The sequence below is a fragment of the Zophobas morio genome, unplaced genomic scaffold (assembly GCF_036711695.1).
Source record: "Zophobas morio isolate AGI-343-1 ecotype UQ-CSIRO unplaced genomic scaffold, CSIRO_AGI_Zmor_V1 ptg000033l, whole genome shotgun sequence".
Lineage (NCBI taxonomy): Eukaryota > Metazoa > Arthropoda > Insecta > Coleoptera > Tenebrionidae > Zophobas > Zophobas morio.
In genome coordinates, this window is record NW_026972138.1 from 990,270 (window position 1) to 1,013,045 (window position 22,776).

A 22,776-nucleotide genomic window follows, 5' to 3' on the forward strand; every position below is an offset into this window, starting at 1 on the left:
TTCTTCCGAAATCAAAAATAAATCTTATAGCAAATATTATAACAAAAAAATTCCATTAGCGTTTTTTTCAACGGCCTAAATTTTATTAGTTCCCATTCTCACTTTAAAAGGGTTAGAATGAGAACAACGCGGGTGGGTGGGGCCAGTAGCTGCCAAGATAGGATTGACTGTAATAAATGACTTAATCCCTACGAAATTAAAGGGTGGGTGGGCGGGCGGAGCTAGTATTTACTAGGAAAATTCTGACTCTGGAAAATTTCGTAACCTATAAGAAAATACAGGGTGGGTGGGCGGGGCTACTGAATGTTTATATATGACTCTGTAAGAAAAAGTTAAACCTAGTCCCGCCCACCCACCCGTCCTCCCATTTTTTTCTTCTGAAATAAGAAATAAATCTTATAGCAAATATTATAACAAAAAATTCGATTAGCGATTTTTTTCAATAGCCTAAATTTTATTGGTTCCCATTCTCATTTCACAAAGACCAAGTAATTAACCCCTCCCAATCACCCGGCCCTCATTTCAATGATTCATTTTATCTAGTCCTCATGAAAGATGGATCCCATACTGAACACAAAAAATAAAAGGGTTAGAAAGAGAACAACGCGGGTGGGCGGGGCCAGTACCTGACAAGATAGGATTGACTGTAATAAATGACTTGATCCCTAAGAAAATAAAGGGTGGGTGGGCGGGCAGAGCTAGTAGTTACTAAGAAAAGACTGACTCTGGAAAATTACGTACCCTATAAGAAAAGACAGGGTGGGTGGGCGGGACTAGTATTTCTTAAGATAAGGCTGATTTTGGACAATGTTAACATTGATCACTGGAATGAAGAGGGGGTGGGTGGGCGGGGCTATTGCCTGTTTATAAAAGACTCTGTGGAAAAGGTTAAACTTAGCCCCGCCCACCCACCCGTCCTCTCATTTTTTTTCTTCTGAAATAAAAAATAAATCTTATAGCAAATATTATAACAAAAAAATTCGATTAGCATTTTTTTAACGGCCCAAATTTTGTTAGTTCCCATTCTCCCTTTATCAAAAACCATATAATTAATAATAATTTTAACGGTTTTGTTTCTGTTCCTGAAAAACGCAGGTGGACGGGGTAGTGCCTGACAAGATAGGAGTGACTTTGGTAAATGACTTAATCCCTAAGAAAATAAAGGGTGGGTGGTAGGGCGGAGGTAGTATTAGGTAAGATAAGACTGACTCTGGAAAATTACATAGTCACTAAGAAAATACAGGGTGGGTGGGTGGGGCTATTTCTTGTCTATATGTGACTCTGTAGGAAACAATTAAACTTAGCCCCGCCCGCCCACCCACCCGTTCTCTCATTGTTTTTTTCTGAAATCAGAAATAAATCTTAGAGAAAATAGAATAACAAAAATTTTTTTTAACAGCCTACATTTTATTAATTCCCATTCTCACTCTACAAAAGAGCATACAATTAAAACTGACGAAAATTACAAACCCTCTAAGAATTAGAGAAAGGGTGGGTGAGACTAGGATTACTTAAAATAAGTCTGATTTTTGTAAATGACTGAACAATATTAAGAATTATGACTAGAATGAAGAGGGGGTGGGTGGGGCTATTGCTTGCTTATAAAGGACTGTGTAAGGAAAAGTTAAACGTAGCCCCGCCCACCCACCCGTTCTCTAATTATTTCTTCTGAAACAAGAAATAAATCTTATAGCAAATAGTATAAAATTACTATTAGCCCCTTTTTTAATGGTCTACATTTTATTATTTCCTATTCCCACTCTATAAAAGGACTTAAAAATTCGCACTTATTTGGATGTAATTTTAAATTAACTGATGTCATTCTTTCCAAAGCTTTGATTAAATTTTTATAGTGATTTGCTAAATTATTACCGAGAACTATTAAATTATCCAAGTAGGTATACGAAGCAATTTTCGTAATTTAGTCCCACCATAGCTATTATCATAGCTCTCGAAAAATTGGGAGGAGAATTTTTTATTCCCAGTGGAAGACGTTTCATTTGATAATGACCTCTGTTGGTAATAAATACAGTGCATGGACGATTTTCTGAGTCAATTTCAATTTGATACAACCCTTGTGACAAACATAACTGGAAAAATACATAGCTCCAGAGAATGAATCCAAAATTTCAATGATAATTGTTTTTTTAATTTTTTATTTTCATTCCCAACGTTTAGTATCTTCATTGGAATTTTATTTGACTTTGACTTTGTGAAAGCAGCAGCTACGTATACACATTGACATAATTCTTCTGGGAGAAATACATCTTCATCGTAATCTCTGACATGTAATATTTTATGATTTCACATCTGGCAGTATTTCCGTATAAATTTCGTAACGTGATTCTATTGGTATTGTAAATTTCCGGTCATCAACATAAAATGAAAATAATTACATTTCGTAATCAATTTTTGCATTACGCCTAATAAAGAAGTTTGACGCGATTACTCGATCAATTCCACATCCAAATATATATCTATCAGCGAAAATTCTTGATTAAACTCTATATCATTTACCATTAACTTTAAGTTACACGCTTGCTGAAATTATTTGATCAGTTTTGAAATTGTGTTGGTGGATTTCTTGTTTGATTATTTCGAAAATGTCCAAGAAAACCACTGCTATTGAATCTGTTAACTTTCTGAAGACACTTTCTTTATCCATCACTTTTTGTAACAAACAAATCTTTTGCATATCCCCCTCAAATAAGAATTTAAATTAGTTGTCGATATTTCAACAGTCCATACGTATATGAGAGTGCTGTGTTTAGTCTAGCCTCCAGGATAACAACATCTGCTCTGCTTCAAACATCCATATGTATCACATTAGTAATTCATCAACCGCCACCGCCACCGCCACCATTACCACCGCCAAGCCCGTTTTCAGCTTTAAGAAAATTCGAATCTGATCGCACCCTTCCCGCCCCCGATAACTGCCGCCCCCGAAAATAATTTCCAATCCCAAACACTCGTCTCTCGAATTACATCTCCAGCAATAAAGCGAATATTTTCCGCTCCGAAAACCCCGAGCGGGCCTCTCCTTATCAAAGCCCTCCTTATCTTAAAACTCCTAATTATCAATTTCGCGAGCATCCCAGCCCCCAGATCGCTCCTAAGGTCTCAAGCTCCGTCAATTGCGTGCAACATCATTTAATACAGAAAGGATATTCAATTTCGTTCCTCCACATCCATTCCGCCGTATTCGCTCCCTATTACAAAGTAAAATAGGACGTATGTTTGTTTTCTTTTCGTTCAAAACAACCGTTCGGAGCACAATAGATTGTATCGTTGACGTTGAAATACGGCGGTTAAGTGACGCGCTTTTCCGAATTTTTCGCCCGGAATCGAATTTGAGGGAATGCACCGAATGCTTATAAATATTTGATGCGGAGGATGAGCGTTTTCGCGAATCGACACACATCAGGGCGAAATTCGCGCTCGTTAGAGGACTTCCACTATTCGGGGTGAAAGTTTCCATTTGCGGGAGTCGCGGTCGCGGAAAATACGGGAGGTTGGGGACGCGACGGGAGCGCAAATGAGGGCTGTTGAGGAGCGGATTATGGGAATTTTCACAATGGGCGAGATGGGGATTCGGGGTTATGGATGTATACAGGAGGCGGTGGGTGACGTCAACGGAGCCCCGGAACAGAGAAACGAAGTCGGTTTAGGCGGGTTCTAATCGATCGGAGGGGGTTTTCGGAAATTTTCGTCTCGGGAAATTCAGTCTGGCAAAGGCGGCTTTGGAACTGTTCTGAATTCCAGGTAATTTCGTAGAAAACACAAAAAAGTTTCATTTTCAAACGTGTCAAAGCCAGCAAAATGTATCGAAAGACAAAATAATGAAACTTTATAAAATTAGAAAGATATATTGAAACTTGAAACTGAAAAAATTTTGATAACACAAATTTTCGTCTTGAAATTTCTCAGTTTTGCCACTTTTCAATACTACAATTTTTCATTTTTCAAGGGCTTGATTTTTATTTTTCATTTTCCAGATTCCTCAATTTTCATTTTCTCGATTTCTTAGTACCTATCACAATTTTTCGTTTTTTAATTTCCTTTATTTTTTCAATGCTTCTTTCGATTTTATAAATTTTCGCTTATTCAATTTTTTAAATTTTCAGTCCTTTATTTTTAAATTCCTCAATTTTCCGATTTTGAAATTTTCCTCAATTTTGTAATCTTATCGTTTTTCGTTTTTTCGATTTTAATTTCTTTCAATTTTTCAGGTTGTTGATTTCCAATTCTTAGATTTTTCAAAGTTTTCATTTTATACTTTTTCGTTTTTTAATTTTTGACTTCAGTTTTACTATTCTGCAATTTTACATTTTTTTTTATTCGAGAAGTTCAAAAATCGAAAACTTGAAAAATGGAAAAATCGGAAAAATGTAAAAGAAAAAAACTGAAAAGAGTAAAATTGGAAAAACGAAAAATTACAAAATCTGAAAGTTGTAAAATCGAAAAACTGAAAATTGAAAAATCAGAACACTGAAAAACCGAAAAATTGAAAAAAGAATGAGAATAAAAGTCCAAATCGAAAAATCGAAAATCTATGTAAAAGAGAAACATCCAAAAATTGGAAAATCAATAAAGTGAAAAATTTTAAAAAGAAAACTCAAAGAGTTGCATATCGTAAAAGTGAAGAAACAAAAAACTGAGAAAATTGAATTCGAAAAAACTAAAAATTATAAAATCGGACCATTGAAAAATCGAATAATCAAAAAAAATAAAGAAAAATAAGAAGAAATGAAAAATTAAAGAATCCAAAAATTGAAAAATGAAAAATTGAAAACTGGAGAAATTTTGACTGGAAAAATTGCAAAGTCTAAAAATTAAAGAAATAAAAACTGACAAATTGAAAATCGCAAATCGAAAAACTGAAGAAACAAAAAATTTAAACTGAAAAAATAAAGAAAATAAAAAAGCGAAACGAAAAATTTCAAGTCGGAAAATTGAAAAATTAAGAATTGAAAATTCGAGAAACAAATCGAAAAATTACAAAATTTAGAAATTAAAAGATTCAAAAATTGGAGAATTGAAAAACTGAATCTTTAAAACTGAAAAAACTACAAAATCTAAAAATATCTAAAAATTCAAGAAAAAAAAATTGCAAATAAAAAAATTGAGCTTACAAAAAATTGAAAAAATTGAAATTGAAACAATTTTGAAATCGAAAATCGAAAAATTGTAAAAATAAACAAAATAAAGAACCGAAACATAAAACTGGAAATCAAAAATTTCAAGAAGTGAAAAATTAAATCATCGAAAAATTGAAAAATGAAAAATTGAAAACTCCAAAAATTTTATGAATTAAATAAATGCCAAGTTTAAAAATTAAAGAAAAAAAAATTGTAAAATCGCGAACTGAAAATTTTGAAAAATTAAAAAATCGAGAAACTCAAATCGAAAACTTATAAAATCTAAAAATTGAAAAATTCAGTAGTTGAGGAAAGGAAAAACTGAAAAATTTTAAGTGTAAAACTGGAAAAATTCGCAGAATCTAAAAATTGAAGAAACATAAAAAATGAAAAATTGAAAAATCGCAAACCTGAAAACTGAAGAAACGAAAAATTAAACAAAATTAAAATTGAAAAACAAAAAATTATAAAATCGAAACATTGAAAAATCGAATAATTGAAAAAAATAAAGAAAATAAAAACCGAAATGAAAAATTATAAATCGGAAAATCGAAAAATTACAAAATCTAGAAATTGAAAAATTCAAAAATCGGGGAATTGAAAAACTGAAAAAATCTAAAATTTGAACAACCAAAAAAATGAAAAATTGAAAAATTGCAAACCAAATATTTGAAGAAACAAAAAATTGAGACAATTGAAATTGAAAAAAATTTGAAATTATAAAACCGGAAGATTGAAAAACCAAAAAATTGTAAAAATAAAGGAAAAAAACCGAAACGAAAAACCGCAGATGAAAAATTTCAAGAAATAAATTATTGAATCGAAAAATTGAAAAATAAAAAATCGAAAATTCGAAAAATTTTATGCAATGAAAAATTGCCAACTCTAAAAATTGAACAAAAATTGTAAAATCGCGAACCGAAAATTTTGAAAAATTAAAAATTAAAAACTCGAAAAATTCAAATCGAAAAATTATAAAATCTAAAAAAAGAAAAATTCAATAGTTGGGGAATGCAAAAACTGAAAAATTTTAACTTTAAAACTGGAAAAATTTACAGAATCTAAAAATTGAAGACACAAAAAAAAATGAAAAATTCACAGAAAATAAAATTGAAAAACAAAAAATTATAAAATCAGAACATTGAAAAATCGAATAATTGAAAAAAATAAAGAAAATAAAAATCGAAACGAAAAATTGAAATCGGAAAATTGAAAAATTGAAAATTGAAAATTCGAGAAACTCAAGTCGAAAAATTACAAAATCTACAAATTGAAAAATTGAAAAATTGGAGAATTGAAAAATTGAAAAATGAAAAATTTAAAACTCGAGAAATTTTATGCAATGAAAAATTGCTAAGTCTAAGAATTAAAAAAACAAAAAAATGAAAAATCGAAAAATCTCAATTCGAAAAATTTGAAAAATGAAAAATTGAGAAGACGATAAACATCGAAAAATTACAAAATCTAAAAATTGAAAAATTCAAAAATGGGAGAATTGAAAAACTGAAAAATTTATTAAACTTTAAGACTGGAAAAACTACAAAATCTAAAAACTGAAGGAACAAAAAAAATGAAAAATTGAAAATTTGCAAATAAAAAAATTGAAGAAACGAGAATTTTAAATATTGAAGTGAAAAAAGCAGAAAATTACTCCGAACATTGAAAAATCGAAAAATTGTAAAAATGAAAAAAATGAAAAACAAACGAAAAATTGCAAATCCAGAAATTTGGAGAAATAAAAAATTAAAGTGTCGAAAATTTGTAACAAAAATGAAAACTGGAGAAAACTTAAATCAAAAATTGTAAAATCTAAAAATTGAAGAAACCAAAAAACAAAAAAATTAATACTTAAGAAGCAAAAAATTATAAAGACGGAATTTTGAAAAATCAAATTATTGAAATAATAAAGAGCAAAAAACCGAGACAAAAAATTGAAAATTCTTTTTGTGCAATATTCTGATTGTATGTTAGGTCAAAATAAAGTACTAAATAAAATGAATCTTAATTTTAATTTTTTGTATCTTAGATTCCCCTGTTTGTCAATGACAAATCTGCCTTTGGTGTCAGAGCGAATGAAATCAGTGGGGCTAAGTTTAACTTTGAAAATGAGGCTAATTTTAAGCAAGCCAGAATTCAAAAGTGAAAATTTGAAAAACTAGGTGGCGCCCTAATTTTAGCAAGCGTTTATCTAGTTGTTTGTTATTATTGTTGTAGTTATTTAGAACAATGTTACGAAAACTTGTCAGAAACTGTCAGATTTAATAATTTTAAATTCAATCACAAGACGAATTTTTGGAAATACGGGATAATTAAACCAGAAAATGGAGGCAATCACCATTTCGACACATCTCCTCCTAACTAACCAAATGAAGCTAATCCCCGAGGACCCAATTTCCCCCAATCCCGTTAAAACAAAGACCTTCGAACTCTTTGTACTCCAGGAGAAAGAAGAGCAGATTCTACAAGTACCAACCCCACAACAACTTTGTCGATGTTAACCAAGAAAACAATAGCCTGCCTCTGAGCTAACTAACCTTTTTTGTTTCCCGGCATTATTGGTTCAATTTCGATGATATTTCCCGCTTGCTGAAAAAATCCGACCTTTGTTGGAACGAAACAAACAAAAACCGAATTTTGTTGACATGTCGGTTAATCGAATTATTAATTTAAATATCTCCTCAAAGCACTTTCGGAACCAGACGTAGAAAAAGTGTGCACGAAATGAATTTTGTAAATTTGCTGGATAAACGTGTCAAGAAAGAAATACGATGCACCGTGATAAATATTTCCAGTGGAGTGTAAAATTTATGGAGACGTCACCTGGAGACACATTTAAGAACAAACTATAACAAAAACAAACGTTTCAATTATATTTTTTGATTGATTAAAAAACGTCTTGTGAGGCGAGTAATTAACATCTGCCCTTTCCCGACTTAATTAATTAAAATCGCTATTGATTCAGAGAATATCCATCACGAAAACACATTATAAATGGGCGTTCCGGCGACCCATTCAATTCGAATAAGTATATTTTGAATATATTCCGGCTGCTCTAATAATTACGTTGTGTCTGCATTATCTTGTAATAACTTGGCCGAGGAATGTATCATGAATAAAGAAAAATGGTGGGTTTTCAAATGCAAATAGAAACATTTGTAAGCAGGATTATGCCATTTCTTTTTTGAATGGAGGCTCCAACCTCGCAAGGACAAACGCGGTATTTTTTATGCATTTATGCTTCTTCCTGTTTTATAATGTTACGTGCGTAACTTACGAGATGTTGCATGCCAACTAGGTCTGTGTTCGTCTGAAGGATTGTAAAGAAAAATCGATGGATTTTCTAGACGAAACGGTTATAACATGAAAGAATTTAAAGTGTCAACTAGAAAAATTTTTCAGTGTGAATCGGTTTATTGATAGAAACGCGATTCTACAAATAGCCCCACAAAAAAAGTCAAGCGCTGTCAAATCCGGTGAACTAGCAGGCCACTCAATAGCACCCCTTCGACCTATCCTGCTGCCAGGAAAAGTTTCATTTAACTACTGTCGCACTTGACGTTTTAAGTTTCTTGTTATGAAAAGATTAGATATGTTAAACAACAAGGCTAAATATAAGCCCTGCCCACCCGCCCGATCTCAATTGTGCTGATTTTTTTAATGCGTCGTGAGCTTAATTGCAAAATCCATTTTTCTTACAAAAATTTACCATTTTGGACATGTTTTAAGTATCTTGTTACGAAAAGATTACATGTATTAAAAAAACAAGAAACTTAAAGCATGTTCAAAATGGTAAATTTTTTTTGAGAAATATGGATTTTGCAATTAAGCTCCACCCCTCTCCCGACTCACGACGAATAAAAAAATCATTACACCTGCCATAGGGCGGGTGGGCGGGGCTTATATTTTGCCTTATATATATTTTTAATATATGTAATCTTCTTTTCATAACAAGAAACTTAAAACATTTTCAAAATGGTAACATTTTGTGGAGAAATACCAATTTTGCAATTAAGCTCCGTTCCTCCGTCTGATAACGAATGAAAAATTCATCACAATTGATGATAGGGGCGGGTGGGTGGGGCTTAATCTTTATATACAGTTTGCTCTCAACAATAGAATAGGTATTTGCAGTATCAAATGGGGAATCTGAGGTCCAACATTTTGTAAAAGTACAAAATTAAAGACAAAATACTAACCTCAATTTCACCATTTGATATTTTAAGTATTCTATTGTTGAAATAGTACTATATTAAAAACAAAATCGAAAGATTAAGCCCCACCCACCCGCCGCCAATTTCAATTGTGATGAAATTTTCGTTCGTTCCATATTTCTCTACAAACATTTACCATTATGAACATGTTTTAAAGTTCTTGTTATGAAAAGAAGATTAGCTATGGTAAAACAACAAGGCTAAATGTAAGCCCCGCCCACCCGCCCGATCTCAGTTGTGATGATTTTTTTATGCGTCGTGAGCCGGGAGGAGGAGCTTAATTGCAAAATCCATATCTCTCTACAAAAATGTACTATCTTAAACATGTTTTAAATTTCTTGTTATGACAAGATTAGATATGTTAAAAAACAACGCTAAATGTAAGCCCCGCCCACCCGCCAGATCTCAGTTGTGGTGATTTTTTTAATGCGTCGTGAGCCAGGGGGTGGAGCTTAATTGCAAAATCCATATTTTCCTACAAAAATTGACCATTTTGGACATGTTTTAAGTATTTTGTTAGCAAAAGATTACATGCATTAAAAAAAAAACAAACTTAAAGCATGCTCAAAATGGTACATTTTTGTAGAGAAATATGGATTTTGCAATTAAGCTCCACCCCTCCCCCGGCTCACGATGAATAAATAAAATCATTAGAAATGCGACAGGGCGGGTGGGCGGGGCTTATATTTTGCCTTATCTATTTTTTTAATATATGTAATCTTCTTTTCATAACAAGAAACTTAAAACATGTTCAAAATGGTAATTTTTTGTAGAGAAATATGGAATTTGCAATTAAGCTCCGTTCCTCCGTCTGATAACGAATGAAAAATTCATCACAATTGATGATAGGGGCTGGTGGGTGGGGCTTAATCTTTATATACAGTTTTCTCTCAACTATAGAATATTTGCAGTATCAAATGGTGAATCTGAGGATAGAATTATGTCCAACATTTTGTAAAAATACAAAGTTAAAAACAAAATACTAACCCCAAATTCACCATTTGATTTTTAAATATTCTATTGTTGAAAGCGAAAGATTAAGCCCCACCCACCCGCCCCGATTTCAATTGTGATGAAATTTTCGTTCGTTGTTAGACGGAGGGGCGGAGTTTAATTACAAAATCCATATTTCTCTACAAACATTTCTTGTTATGAAAAGAAAATTAGATATGGTAAAACAACAATATAAACCCCGCCCACCCGCCCGATCTCAGTTGTGATGATTTTTTTTATTCGTCGTGAGCCGGGAGGAGGAGCTTAATTGCAAGATCCATATGTCTCTACAAAAATTTACTATCTTCAACATGTTTTAAGTTTCTTGTTATGACAAGATTCGTTATGTTAAAAAAACAAGGCTAAATGTAAGCCCCGCCCACCCGCCCGATCTCAGTTGTAGTGATTTCTTTAATGCGTCGTGAGCCAGGGGGTGGAGCTTAATTGCAAAATCTATATTTTCATACAAAAATTGACCAATCTGGACATGTTTTAAGTATCTTGTTAGGACAAGATTACATGTATTACAAAAAAAAAAGAGACACTTAAAGCATCTTCAAAATGGTAAATGTTTGTGGAGAAATATAAATTTTGCAATTAAGCTCCGTTCCTCCGTCTGATAACGAATGAAAAATTCATCACAATTGAGATAGGGGCGGGTGGGTGGGGCTTAATCTTTATATACTCTTTTCTTTCAACAATAGAACATTTGAAGTATCAAATGATGAATCTGAGGATAGAATTATGTCCAACATTTTGTAAAAATACAAAGGGTCGGATATAATTCTAACCTCAAATTCACCATTTGATATTTAAAAAAAAAGCGAAAGATTAAGCCCCACCCACCCGTCTCGATTTCAATTGTGATGAAATTTTCATTCGTTGTCAGACGGAGGAGCGGAAGTTAATTGCAAAATCCATATTTCTCTATAAAAAATTACCATTTTGAACATGTTTAAATTTCTTGTTATGAAAAGATTAAATACATTAAAACAACAATGCTAAATATAAGCCCCGCCCACCCGCCCGATCTCAGTTGTGATGATTTTTTTATGCGTCGTGAGCCGGGGGAGGGGTGGAGCTTAATTGCAAAATCCATATGTCTCTACAAAAATTTACTATCTTGAACATGTTTTAAGTTTCTTGTTATAAGATTGGATATGTTAAAAAGCAAGGCTAAATGTAAGCCCCGCCCACCCGCCCGGTCTCAGTTGTGGTGATTTTTTTTAATGCGTTGTGAGCCGGGGGGTGGAGCTTAATTGCAAAATCCATATTTTCCTACAAACATTGACCATTTTGGACATGTTTTGAGTATCTTGTTACGAAAAGATTACATGTATTAATAAAAAAACAAGATACTTAAAGCATGTTCAAAATGGTAAATTTTTGTAGAGAAATATGGATTTTGCAATTAAGTTCCACCCCTCCCCCGGCTCATGATGAATAAATAAAATCATCAGAAATGCGACAGGGCGGGTGGGCGGGGCTCATATTGGTCTTATATTTTTTTTAATATATGTAATCTTCTTTTCATAACAAGAAACTTAAAACATGTTCAAAATGGTAAATTTTTGTGGAGAAATATAAATTTTGCAATTAAGCTCCGTTCCTCCGTCTGATAACGAATGAAAAATTCATCACAATTGAGATAGGGGCGGCTGGGTGGGGCTTAATCTTTATATACTCTTTTCTTTCAACAATAGAACATTTGAAGTATCAAATGATGAATCTGAGGATAGAATTATGTCCAACATTTTGTAAAAATACAAAGTGTCGGATATAATTCTAACCTCAAATTCACCATTTGATATTTAAAAAAAAAGCGAAAGATTAAGCCCCACTCACCCGCCTCGATTTCAATTGTGATGAAATTTTCATTCGTTGTCAGACGGAGGGGCGGAGCTTAATTGCAAAATCCATATTTCTCTAAAAAAATTTATCATTTTGAACATGTTTAAATTTCTTGTTAAGAAAAGATTAGATACGTTGAAAAACAAGGCTAAATATAAGCCCCGCCCACCCGCCCGATCTCAGTTGTGCTGATTTTTTTCTGCATCGTGAGCCGGGAGGAGGAGTTTAATTGCGAAATCGATATTTCTCTACAAAAATTTACCATCTTGAACATGTTTTAAGTTTCTTGTTATGAAAAGAAGATTAGATATACAGGGTTTTTATAAAGATTCTAAGGACGTACTTGGCCGTGGGCTTCAAAAATAATTATGACAGTTCTCATTTGTTATTTTGTATGGGTGAAACTTTTCCTTTTTCAGTATTGTTTGAATTGGTTTTCTACTAACATTGTGATTCAGCGCTAATTGTGGCACAAGTGGGCCTTGCATCTCGAAAACAAATGAAGCAAAAACATTTTTTTTGTAACGAGTAATTAGAGTATAACTTCTTATACCCTTATAGCTAATTTCAGTTGATTTTTACAATTGGTTCTCAAGATATCTAACCATTTCCATACATTCTAGCGACCCTGTATATTTGTAATATTAAATACAATAATTTATAATTGGTTATATAACGAGTGTACAATAAAAACATATTTTGACAGACCCTGGAATTATTGGCTATTTATTTATATCAGGATAATTTTTTTTAAAGCATGTACGGTTTCAACATTGTATTAAATGCAGTCGGGCTTATAGATAATTGACATTTGACTTGACAGCATTTCCTAGTATTATGTATAAATTTTTCGAGGATTATTATTGTTCCATTTTTTTTATTAGTGTGTTAACAATGAAATAAATCATGTTTTCAGAAAACATAAATGACTTCACGTTACCGGGAAGAAATTTTAACTTCATTTTTAAACCAACTAGATGATGGGTACTTCCAGCAGGATGGTGCCACTGTTCATACAACTGGAGCTACAATATATTTTTTGGTTGAATTTTATGACAATTATTAGTCGCAATACATCAAAAAACTGGAAAGAAAATTTAAACCGTCCTTTTTGGAAATGAGCCAAAAATACTAAAATTTGTGAACTACTTATAAAAATCAGTTAATAACTTTTTAATTAGTAATGTACATTTTATCGTTATTTAGGTTCATTTTCAAGAGAACAACTTTTACTTGTCTGTAGGTTTGAGATTAAAAAACGATGCTGTTCTTGTATATGTTTTTCGGAAGTTTTTAAAAATAAAAACCCCATTGTCGCAAAAACTCTAAAAAAATTGTTGAGACACGATTTTAAACAAGAAGTCCCTAAAAAAGAAAATCTGGAACAAGAAATCCTTAAACAAGAGCCAGCTGTTTAAAGATTCAAGTATCTAACTTAAAAAACCACCTAAATAATAAAACAAAAACTGCTTTTGGAACGAAATAGAGAAATTATTAATTTAAAATCTGAAATTTCAAATCTGAATTTGAAAATATCAATTAATTAATTTTACCACCACTTGTTAAAAGAAAACCAGAAACTGAAGCATTTTCGCTAAATCCTTAACAACTTTTAACTCAAAATTATTAGGTATCGATAGTGTCACAAAATTAGACAGTAAACAACACTAACAGATTTAAATATTAAACATTTGCTAAAAACGTAAACGAATAAATCTTCTGCAACTAAAACCAGTGGCTTTTTATTTCAGAAATATCAATTAATTTACAAAAATTAAAAAAAATGTGTATATTTTGAATCTTAATCTACTAAAAATATTTTTGACATGTGAGGTGTATTTCGTACTATTTTAAATTAATACCGAATCACACAATCACGAGCTTTCGGTACCTCATAGTAGCAAAAACTCTTTAAAAATATTGATAGCTGATATCGTGATCTTTACACGCTAGATCAAACAATTAATGCCCACATGACACAATCGGGTGCTTTCGATACGTTCTACCAGTAATTTAAAATCTGAAATTTCAAGTCGGAATTTGAAGTTTTTTTTGAAGTAATGTTTGGAAAATGTAAACGAAATTCTAAATTTATCTAGATGTAAAAATTTGAGAAGATAGGATAACAAAAATATAGAAAGAGCATTAAAAATTTAACTTTGCTGCGGCCGCTCTGGCTATCAAATTCTTTTAATATTTAACTATCCACTGCGGTCTTTAAGAAGATTATGTAGAAAAGTGCAGCATATTAAATTTATGCCAGGGATCCTCCATGAAATATTTAATATTTAACTAAGTATTAAAATGGAAGCTTCAAACGACTGCTCTTTACGTTTGGATGAAACAACGATAACTCCAGGAAAAAATTTTGTGTTGTTGCATCTACAATGTTTGGATTGTACATTTTAAGGAACCCAGAAGATGTAGATGTAGATACACATAGGATGGTTGTTACGTTAGGTGGAGTCAGGAGTCGATGGAAACAAGTTATCTCCTATCATTTTACTGGGAATTCTGCAGACGTAAAATCTTTAATCATGCATCTTCTAGAGATTATTGATCTTTGTACCAAAATAGGACTTAATCTGACAAATATAACGTCTGACATGGGCTCTTCTAATCGATCAGTTTGAAAAGGTTTTGGCATAAGATGTTAAATTTGTGGAACAAAACTTTATCCAGTCGATAGTAGTAAAAAAAAAAATTGTATGGCAGATGTTCCTCATCTTTTTAAAAATCTTCGTTTGGCTTTAGTGGATAAAAAAATTATAGTATTACCTGATGAGATTGTACAAAAATATGAACTACCTTCCAATGTTGTAGAAATTAAATTTATTGGAAATTTTGCAAATTTTGGAAAGGAAGATAATCTGCAATTAGCTCCTTTTAATGGACGATTTGCATAATTTAAATTTTAATAAAATGAAAGTCTCTTTGGCATTGATACATTTTAGTGTAGGAGCAAGATTGCAGCCGAAAAAAAACATTGGAAACCAGTCCAATCAGAGATTATTGCAATTCAGATGGTTAGTGAAAAATGTTTGTATTATTCAATGTCTGGATTCTAAGATTAAAGAAAGAAGTTATACAAATGAAAATAATGACACATAATTTATGCCCTGAGTTCACAATAAACAGTTTATTTTTTCCTATGACTTGAATTTCCACCGTGTGCTCCAAATATATTTTTTATTGTACACCCGTTAATTTTTTAATTACATCATACTATTATTTCGCTTTGTACATACATGTTTCAATTACGTTTTACTGGAAATATTGCTGCTTTTAAAAGTATGGTGTTTATGTCTTTGATTTTATTGTTAAAATGATATTCATTTGTGTTTTATATTTTAATGAATATTTTAGGCATTTTTGCGATGGCAATTTTTGGAACATACACAATATTAGCGTGTTCGAATTTCGCCGAATCCGATCGTGCAGGTTTTGTTTACCGAGTCGGCAGTACCGGCGGTGTTGCGCCATAGTGCACCACCCCCGTCCCATGGCGTCAATTTATCGCCTGTAAAGGTAAATAAAGGTCGCGAATTGGCACTTCCGTCCCGCGTTTCGCATTTCCGCCTCAATCCCAAGAAACAAGTCCATTTCGCTTACCTATCTGGGGCACGTCGTACTGGCGTGAGCCTCTGGGTGAGCGCAGCATGAGTTGCGAGTTGACCGCCACCAGCTGTGGCAAGTGTTGCGTTACGTCTGCGGCAGGATTCTGTCCGATGGCTTGCTGGTCCCTTTTCTGCCAGACGCCGGGCCTTCTGAAGGAGTCCCGCTCCAGGTGCAGCGGCTGCGGAGTGGCCACCACGCACACCCAGAACGCGGCCGCTACCACGGCCCACATAGCCGCATACACTCTCACGCCTTCAGGTGATCATCGCGTGCGACCATGGGGCTGACCAGAGCTGGGCCACTTGTTGACGCGCGTGCAGTACGCGGAGCTCCTCGACCGTGGACGTCCTCTTCGGAGAGATCTGCTCGTGCTGAGGGCTGGGAAGGCGGCTCGCGACTGCCGGGACGGCGGCCGCCGCCGTCGTCTCGACCGAGTCCGCCTACGCGCCGGCCCCCACCACCGCCTCACAACGCCGCTCCCATTCACTCGCACAATTGTCGAAAGGATCACAATGTGCATTATTCGGGGACGCGGAGGACCCACGGCGCCGACCGCCACCTGTTCGCGGCGCAAAAGGACCCATGGCCGGTTGGGTCGGCGGCGGCGGGGACGGCCATGGGTCGGTCGCGACGAACAGAAGAGAGGCGAGGAGGACCTGGGGGCGGCCGCCGACGGCGGAGGCGCAGAGGAAAAAAGACCACCTGTTATGCCGATGCCTCCCATTCATGGATTCGCGACGCACGTCACCGCCGGTTTGGGCTTGCTGGGTATCGATTTCGGGTAATCGCCGCGGTTGGGCTATTTACGGTAAACAAGGGTCATTCCTGAAGTTCCGATGGTCGGCTTGGACCATTAGCGGGTTTTGGACGGCGACAATGGCCAGGGGCCGTTATGGCTAAAAATAAGTCCGGAGATGGTCGGCGCAGTCGGCTGGATTACTGAACTTTGATGGAATGACACCTGGGGATTTTGGGCCGGTTTTCTGATTGTGAAATTTAATGCATGAGGTTGGTATAAATTCGTAATCGAGTCATGCTTTATCGAACAACATGTCATTGCATTCTACGCGTCTGAGTTTTACGTCATACTCGTGTTTGTCAATATGGGCGACCTGCTAGGTCAATCAATCTCAAAAATCATAAGACGTTCTCGATAAAAGCGTACTTATTTATGTTTTTCAATTATTAACGAGATGTATCGATTATTATGACTTCATTGAAGACACCTCGGATCAATGTTCGTTCCATTCAGACGCGAATATCGGTCAATATTGCCTTAGCATCCACCCGACCCATCAAACCTCTTCTGTTGTAAAAGAAACACGTTTCGAAAATTAAAAAATTGGTCGAAGGTTATATCGACAGAACTTCCCTGGCCCCTGAAGTGGCGCATTATAAATCTCGTAAAACCAGTGCGAATAATATGAAATTTATTTACAATAGATCACTAATGGAAAACAATGTTCGAACAATCAAAAGCTGAAACATCAGACTGTCGATAAATTGAGAAACTGTGGTATTGAAAAATTCAAAAAAACTGGAAAATCGAAAACTTTAAAAATCGGAAACCGAAAAATCGAAACATGTTTTAATTTTTGGATTTTTCTAAATTAAAACACCCAAAAATTGAAAAATCCAGAAATTGAATTGAAAACTTGAAAAATTGAAAAGTAAAAAAAAATTTAAAATCGTAGAACCGAGAGTCAAGAAATCGAAACATTAAAAAATCGTAAAATCCAGAAACTGAAAAGTCGAAAAATGAAAAATTTTAAAAATCAAAAAATTGAAAAATCAAAAAAACGGGGGCAAGCAAAAATGTAAAAATTCGAAAAATTGAAAAATCGAGAAAGCAAAAAATCTAAAACTTAAACTGTAAAATTAAAATGTCGAATAAATTAAAAAATCGAGAAATCAAACACCAAAACAATCGAAAAATGGAATAATTGAAAAGTCGAAAAATCAACAAACCGAAAAATAGAGGAATCCTAAATCCAAAATTTAAAAAAATCACAAAAATTGAAAATTCGAAAAATTAAAGAATCGAAAAACTGAAAAACCGAGGATTTGAAAATTCCAAGACTGAAAAATAGTAGCTGCTAAGATAAGACTGATTTTGGCAGATGAAATACCCTCTAAGAAAATAGAGGGTGGGTGGGCGGGACAAGTACCTGCTAAGTTAAAACTGATTTTGGCAAATAATATACCCTCTAAGAAAAAAGTAAGTAGCTGCTAAGATAAGATTTTGGCAAATGATTAACTCTCTAAGGAAATAAGAGGTGGGTTGGCGGAGCGAATACTTGCTGAGATAAAACTGAGATTGCCAAATGGCATACCCTCGGAAGAAAATAAAGGGCGGGTGGGCGGGGCTAATATTTGCCCATGATAAGACTGGTTTTGGTCCTGTTACAAGTTTACAATGTTTCGATTTTTCAATTTGATTTTATTATCAGTTTTTCCTTTTATAATTTTACGATTTTGGATTTTATCCGGTTTCCAATTGTTTCAAATTTTTTATTTTTTCGTTCTTCGATTTTCCAACTTTTCGACCTTGTAATTTCATAATTTGTAAATGTTTCAATTTTACGATTAAAAAAAATTTTGGCTTTTAAGTTTTTCATTTTTTGGTTCTTTAAATTTAGAATATTTATTTTTCGGTTTTACGCTCTTGCATTTTTTCGGATATTCAATTTTGAAAGTTTTCGTTTCTAATTTTACTTTTTCTCGATTTTTAATCTCATTTTTTTTTTCAATAACAAATTTACAAACACTGAAATTTTGAAAAATTAAACACTGAAAAGTCAAAACATCGAAATATACTAAATTAAAAAAATCTAGCAATAGAAAAATTGAAAACAGAAAAATCGGAAATGTTAAAATAATTGGCCGAAGTTTATTTCTATAGAAATTCTTTTGCTCTTAAAAAAAAATAAAATCCCCTTTTAAAAAATACAACATTTTTTTTTGTTATTTTATATACCCAATTTCGCCCTACTTGCTTAACTTCGAGTGTTTATTTACACTTCGTAAAAATTTCACTAGAAACACGTTCAGATTACAAGCATCAGCAGTTGGAAAAATGAACAATTGGGAAACAAAAAAATCAAAAAATCGAAATATCGAAAAATTAGAAAATCGGGCAGCCGAAAAGTTGAATAATCAAAAAAACCAAAGAAGCGAAAAATCGATACATCTAAATCTTGAAAAACTGACATATCAAGAAATGGAATACCAAAAAATCGAAAAATGAAAAAATTGAAAGTCGAAAAATCAATAAACCGAGAAATCGAGAAATCCTGAATCCAAAATTTAAAAAAATCACAAAAATTGAAAATTCGAAAAATTAAAGAATCGGAAAACTGAAAAACCGAGGATTTGAAAATTTCAAGACTGGAAAATAGTAGCTGCTAAGATAAGACTGATTTTGGCAGATGAGATACCCTCTAAGTAAAGAGAGGGTGGGTAGGTGGGCGGGGTTAGTACCTGCTAAGTAAAACTGATTTTGGCAAATGATATACCCTCTAAGAAAAGAGAGGGTGAGTGGGCGGAGCTAGTAGCTGCTAATATAAGATTTTGGCAAATGATCGACTCCCTAAGGAAATAAGAGGCGGGTTGGCGGAGTGAATACTTGCTGAGATAAAACTGAGATTACCAAATGGTATACCCTCGGAAGAAAATAAAGGGCGGGTGGGCGGGGCTAATATTTGCCCATGATAAGATTGATTTTGGTCCTGTTACAAGTTTACAATGTTTCGATTTTTCAATTTGATTTTATTATCAGTTTTTCCTTTTATAATTTTACGATTTTGGATTTTTTCGTTCTTCGATTTTCCAATTTTTCGACCTTGTAATTTCATAATTTGGTAATGTTTAAATTTTACGATTGAAAAAAATTTTGGCTTTTAAGTTTTTCATTTTTTGGTTCTTTAAATTTAGAATATTTATTTTTCGGTTTTACACTCTTGCATTTTTTCGGATATTCAATTTTGAAAGTTTTCGTTTCTAATTTTACTTTTTCTTGATTTTTAATCTGATTTTTTTTTCAATAACAAATTTACAAACACTGAAAAGTCGAAATATAGTAAATTTAAAAAATTTAGCAATTGAAAAATTGAAAAACAGAAAAATCGGATGTGTTAAAAAAATTGGCCGAAGTTTATTTCTATAGAAATTCCTTTGCCTTTAAAAAAATAAAATCCCGCTTTAAAACATACAACTTTTTTTTGCTATTTTATATACCCAATTTCTCCCTACTTGCTTAACTTCGAGTGTTTATTTACACTTCGTAAGAATTCCACTAGAAACACATTCAGATTATAAGCATCAGCAGTTAGAAGAATGAACAATTGGGAAATAAAAAAATTCAAAAATCGAAATATCGAAAAATTAGAAAATCGAGCAGCCAAAAAGTTGAATAATCAAGAAAACCGAAGAAGCGAAAAATCGATACATCTAAATCTTGAAAAACTGACATATCGAAAAATGGATTACCAAAAAATCGAGACATGAAAAAGTATAGATGTCGAAAAATCGAAAAGTTAAAAATTTAAAAATTGAGAAATTGAACAATCCACTAGTCCAAACATTTAAGTCTCGATAAATCAAGGAAAGAAATACTGAAAAATCGAAAAATTGAAACACCAAAAAATCTAAAACCGAGGAATCGAAAAATCGTGAAATCCAAATATCAAAATACTGGAATCTAAATTTTAAAATTCCAAAAATAAGAAAATCGAAAAAAATGAAGTCTAAATTTAAAAATTCGGAAAGTCAGAAAAATCCCAAAAATAGTGAAATCAAGAAATCAAGAAATAGAAAAATCCAGAAATCAAGAAATCGAAAAATCGATAAAGTAAAAAATCGAAAAATCTAAAGACTGAAGGATCGAAATATTGCAAAATCCCAAAAATTAAAAATGGAAGAAAAACTAAAGAATAAAAAACTGAAAAATCAAGAAAATGAAAAGGCGAAAAGTCGAAGTGGAAAAACTGAAAAATTAAAAACCTGAAAATAGAAAAGTTGAAGAATTGAAAAAGTGAATCAAACACTGAAAATTCGAGAAATCGAAAAATGAGAAAATCAACAAATTAATTAATCGACATTGGGAAATCGAAAAATTGAAAATTTAGAAACGTCAAAAGATGAAAATCTGAAAAATTGAAAAAATCGAAGAATTGAAGAGTGGAAAAATGGAAAACTTGTAAAATAAACAACGGAAAATTGAGAACTCGAAAGATAAAGAAATCGAGAAATCGTAAATTTCTAGAATCGAGAAATTGAAGAATTTTTTCAGAAACGGCAAAACACTAGAAGGCTTCGAAAATAATTCAACGTTTTTAAAAAACAAAATATCAGAGACTTCGAGATCTTTCAACTTTTTTCAGGAACAGCAACACACTAAGGAATTCCGAGTCTTTCAACTTTTTTAAAAAACAAACACCTGGAACCCTAAATTCTTTCTAATCAAAGAAAAAAGCACCAAAGACCGCCGAAATTCTTTCAAGTTTTTTCCGAAACAAAACACCAACGGACTCCTAGATCTAGAGACTCTTTCAAATAATTAAAAAAAAAGCACTAGCGACCTCCAAGATTTTTTCAAATTGTAAAAAAAGACACTAGGGGTTTGAGAATCTGTCAACATTAAAAAAAAATTGGAATCCCTGGGATTCTTTCAAATTATTGAAAAAAGGGAGACCCTTATATTTTTTCAAGGTCTTAGAAAAAAGCCACTAGATTTTTTTCTATATTTATTTTAATCAATTTAGAGCAGAATTCGCCGTCGCCTTCCTCACCCCTGAGAACCCAAACCGAATTTCCAGCCCGCATATGTAAATGATATGTCATAAGATGACCATAACGTAGTCGTGCGGGATGCGAAGCATCTCATTAATCCTTATCAAGCCGTCCATCTGAAGCCCGTCCGCAAAAAGTGTACATTCCACTTTTTCCTTGTTAAGCATAATTTATATCCGTGACGTTGGGAACCCGCCAGTAATATTTTCATCGGTACACACAGAAAAAATACGTCACAGTTGATGCGTTTTTAATGGAATCTTTTTTTAAAACAATCGATGAACACGAGCTTATTGCCTCAATTACAGTAATTTATTTTGCCGTCATCGCGGGGGGTGTAGCTATTTGTTACACTCGTAATCAGTTAACGCAATTAAGGACTCGACCACTTCCAAAATAACGCGCGCTCCAACAACAGGATTACGGCGATGATAACGTGACGCACCGCCGCCCTTGGAGCGCGTTAGAAGCGCAATTTTCCGCTGATTGTGCGTTGTTTCGAACACGGCCGATGAATTATTCGTAAACAGCGGCGCGTGGCAATCCTTAGATAGTTTAAGTGGCTTCGCTATGTGTCCGTAATAATTGCAATGGACGTTGGGAGTGGGAAATCAATACCATTCCCACCCTGCGACCAATACCACGGCACCACCGCCAAAAACACGAGTGACGTGAGCACAGCCAGAATCTGTGAATGGACAAGACGGCAAACAGGTGGTCTTTTTTTCGGCTCGGTCGTCATCGTTTGGGTTACTCGCAGTTGAAGGTCGGCTTATAGATCCTGCACACGAAAAGGTGGAATTGGTGGATGGGCGATTCGATGGTTCCACGTTCCACCTGACAGCGGTAAACGGACTCGATGCGGTGTTAACGCGGTGGCCTTCGAGGAATAAATAACTTTCGGGAAATAAAAATAACCCGCTTGTCGAAAACCCTTCAGGCCGGGTATTTACACTTACACTAAATGCGTCCACGGTTGGAGAAACGAATCGATGGCGGCGGAAACAAACGACGCTGATGGAAAATCGATAGGGAAAATCGACGAACTACATCATTTTTATTTCCCGAGCGCAAGTCGTCGGGAGACTGGGTGCTTTAATGTTTCCGAGACGTTTCATTACACCGACACTACGAAAACATAGGTCTCTCGGTTCCAAAAATATTAACAATCTGTA

General features: G+C 33.6%; 1 protein-coding gene across 1 annotated transcript in view; it reads right to left on the reverse strand.

Annotated features, from left to right (window-relative positions):
- Jeb (jelly belly) overlaps positions 1-16,196 on the reverse strand; it is a 156,124-nt gene extending 139,928 nt beyond the window's left edge. The window contains exon 1 of the mRNA XM_064070124.1: positions 15,806-16,196. Coding sequence (XP_063926194.1) covers positions 15,806-16,043 — 238 coding nt within the window. The 5' untranslated portion in view covers positions 16,044-16,196. The remainder of the gene's footprint in view (positions 1-15,805) is intronic.
- Positions 16,197-22,776: the final 6,580 nt, after the last annotated feature.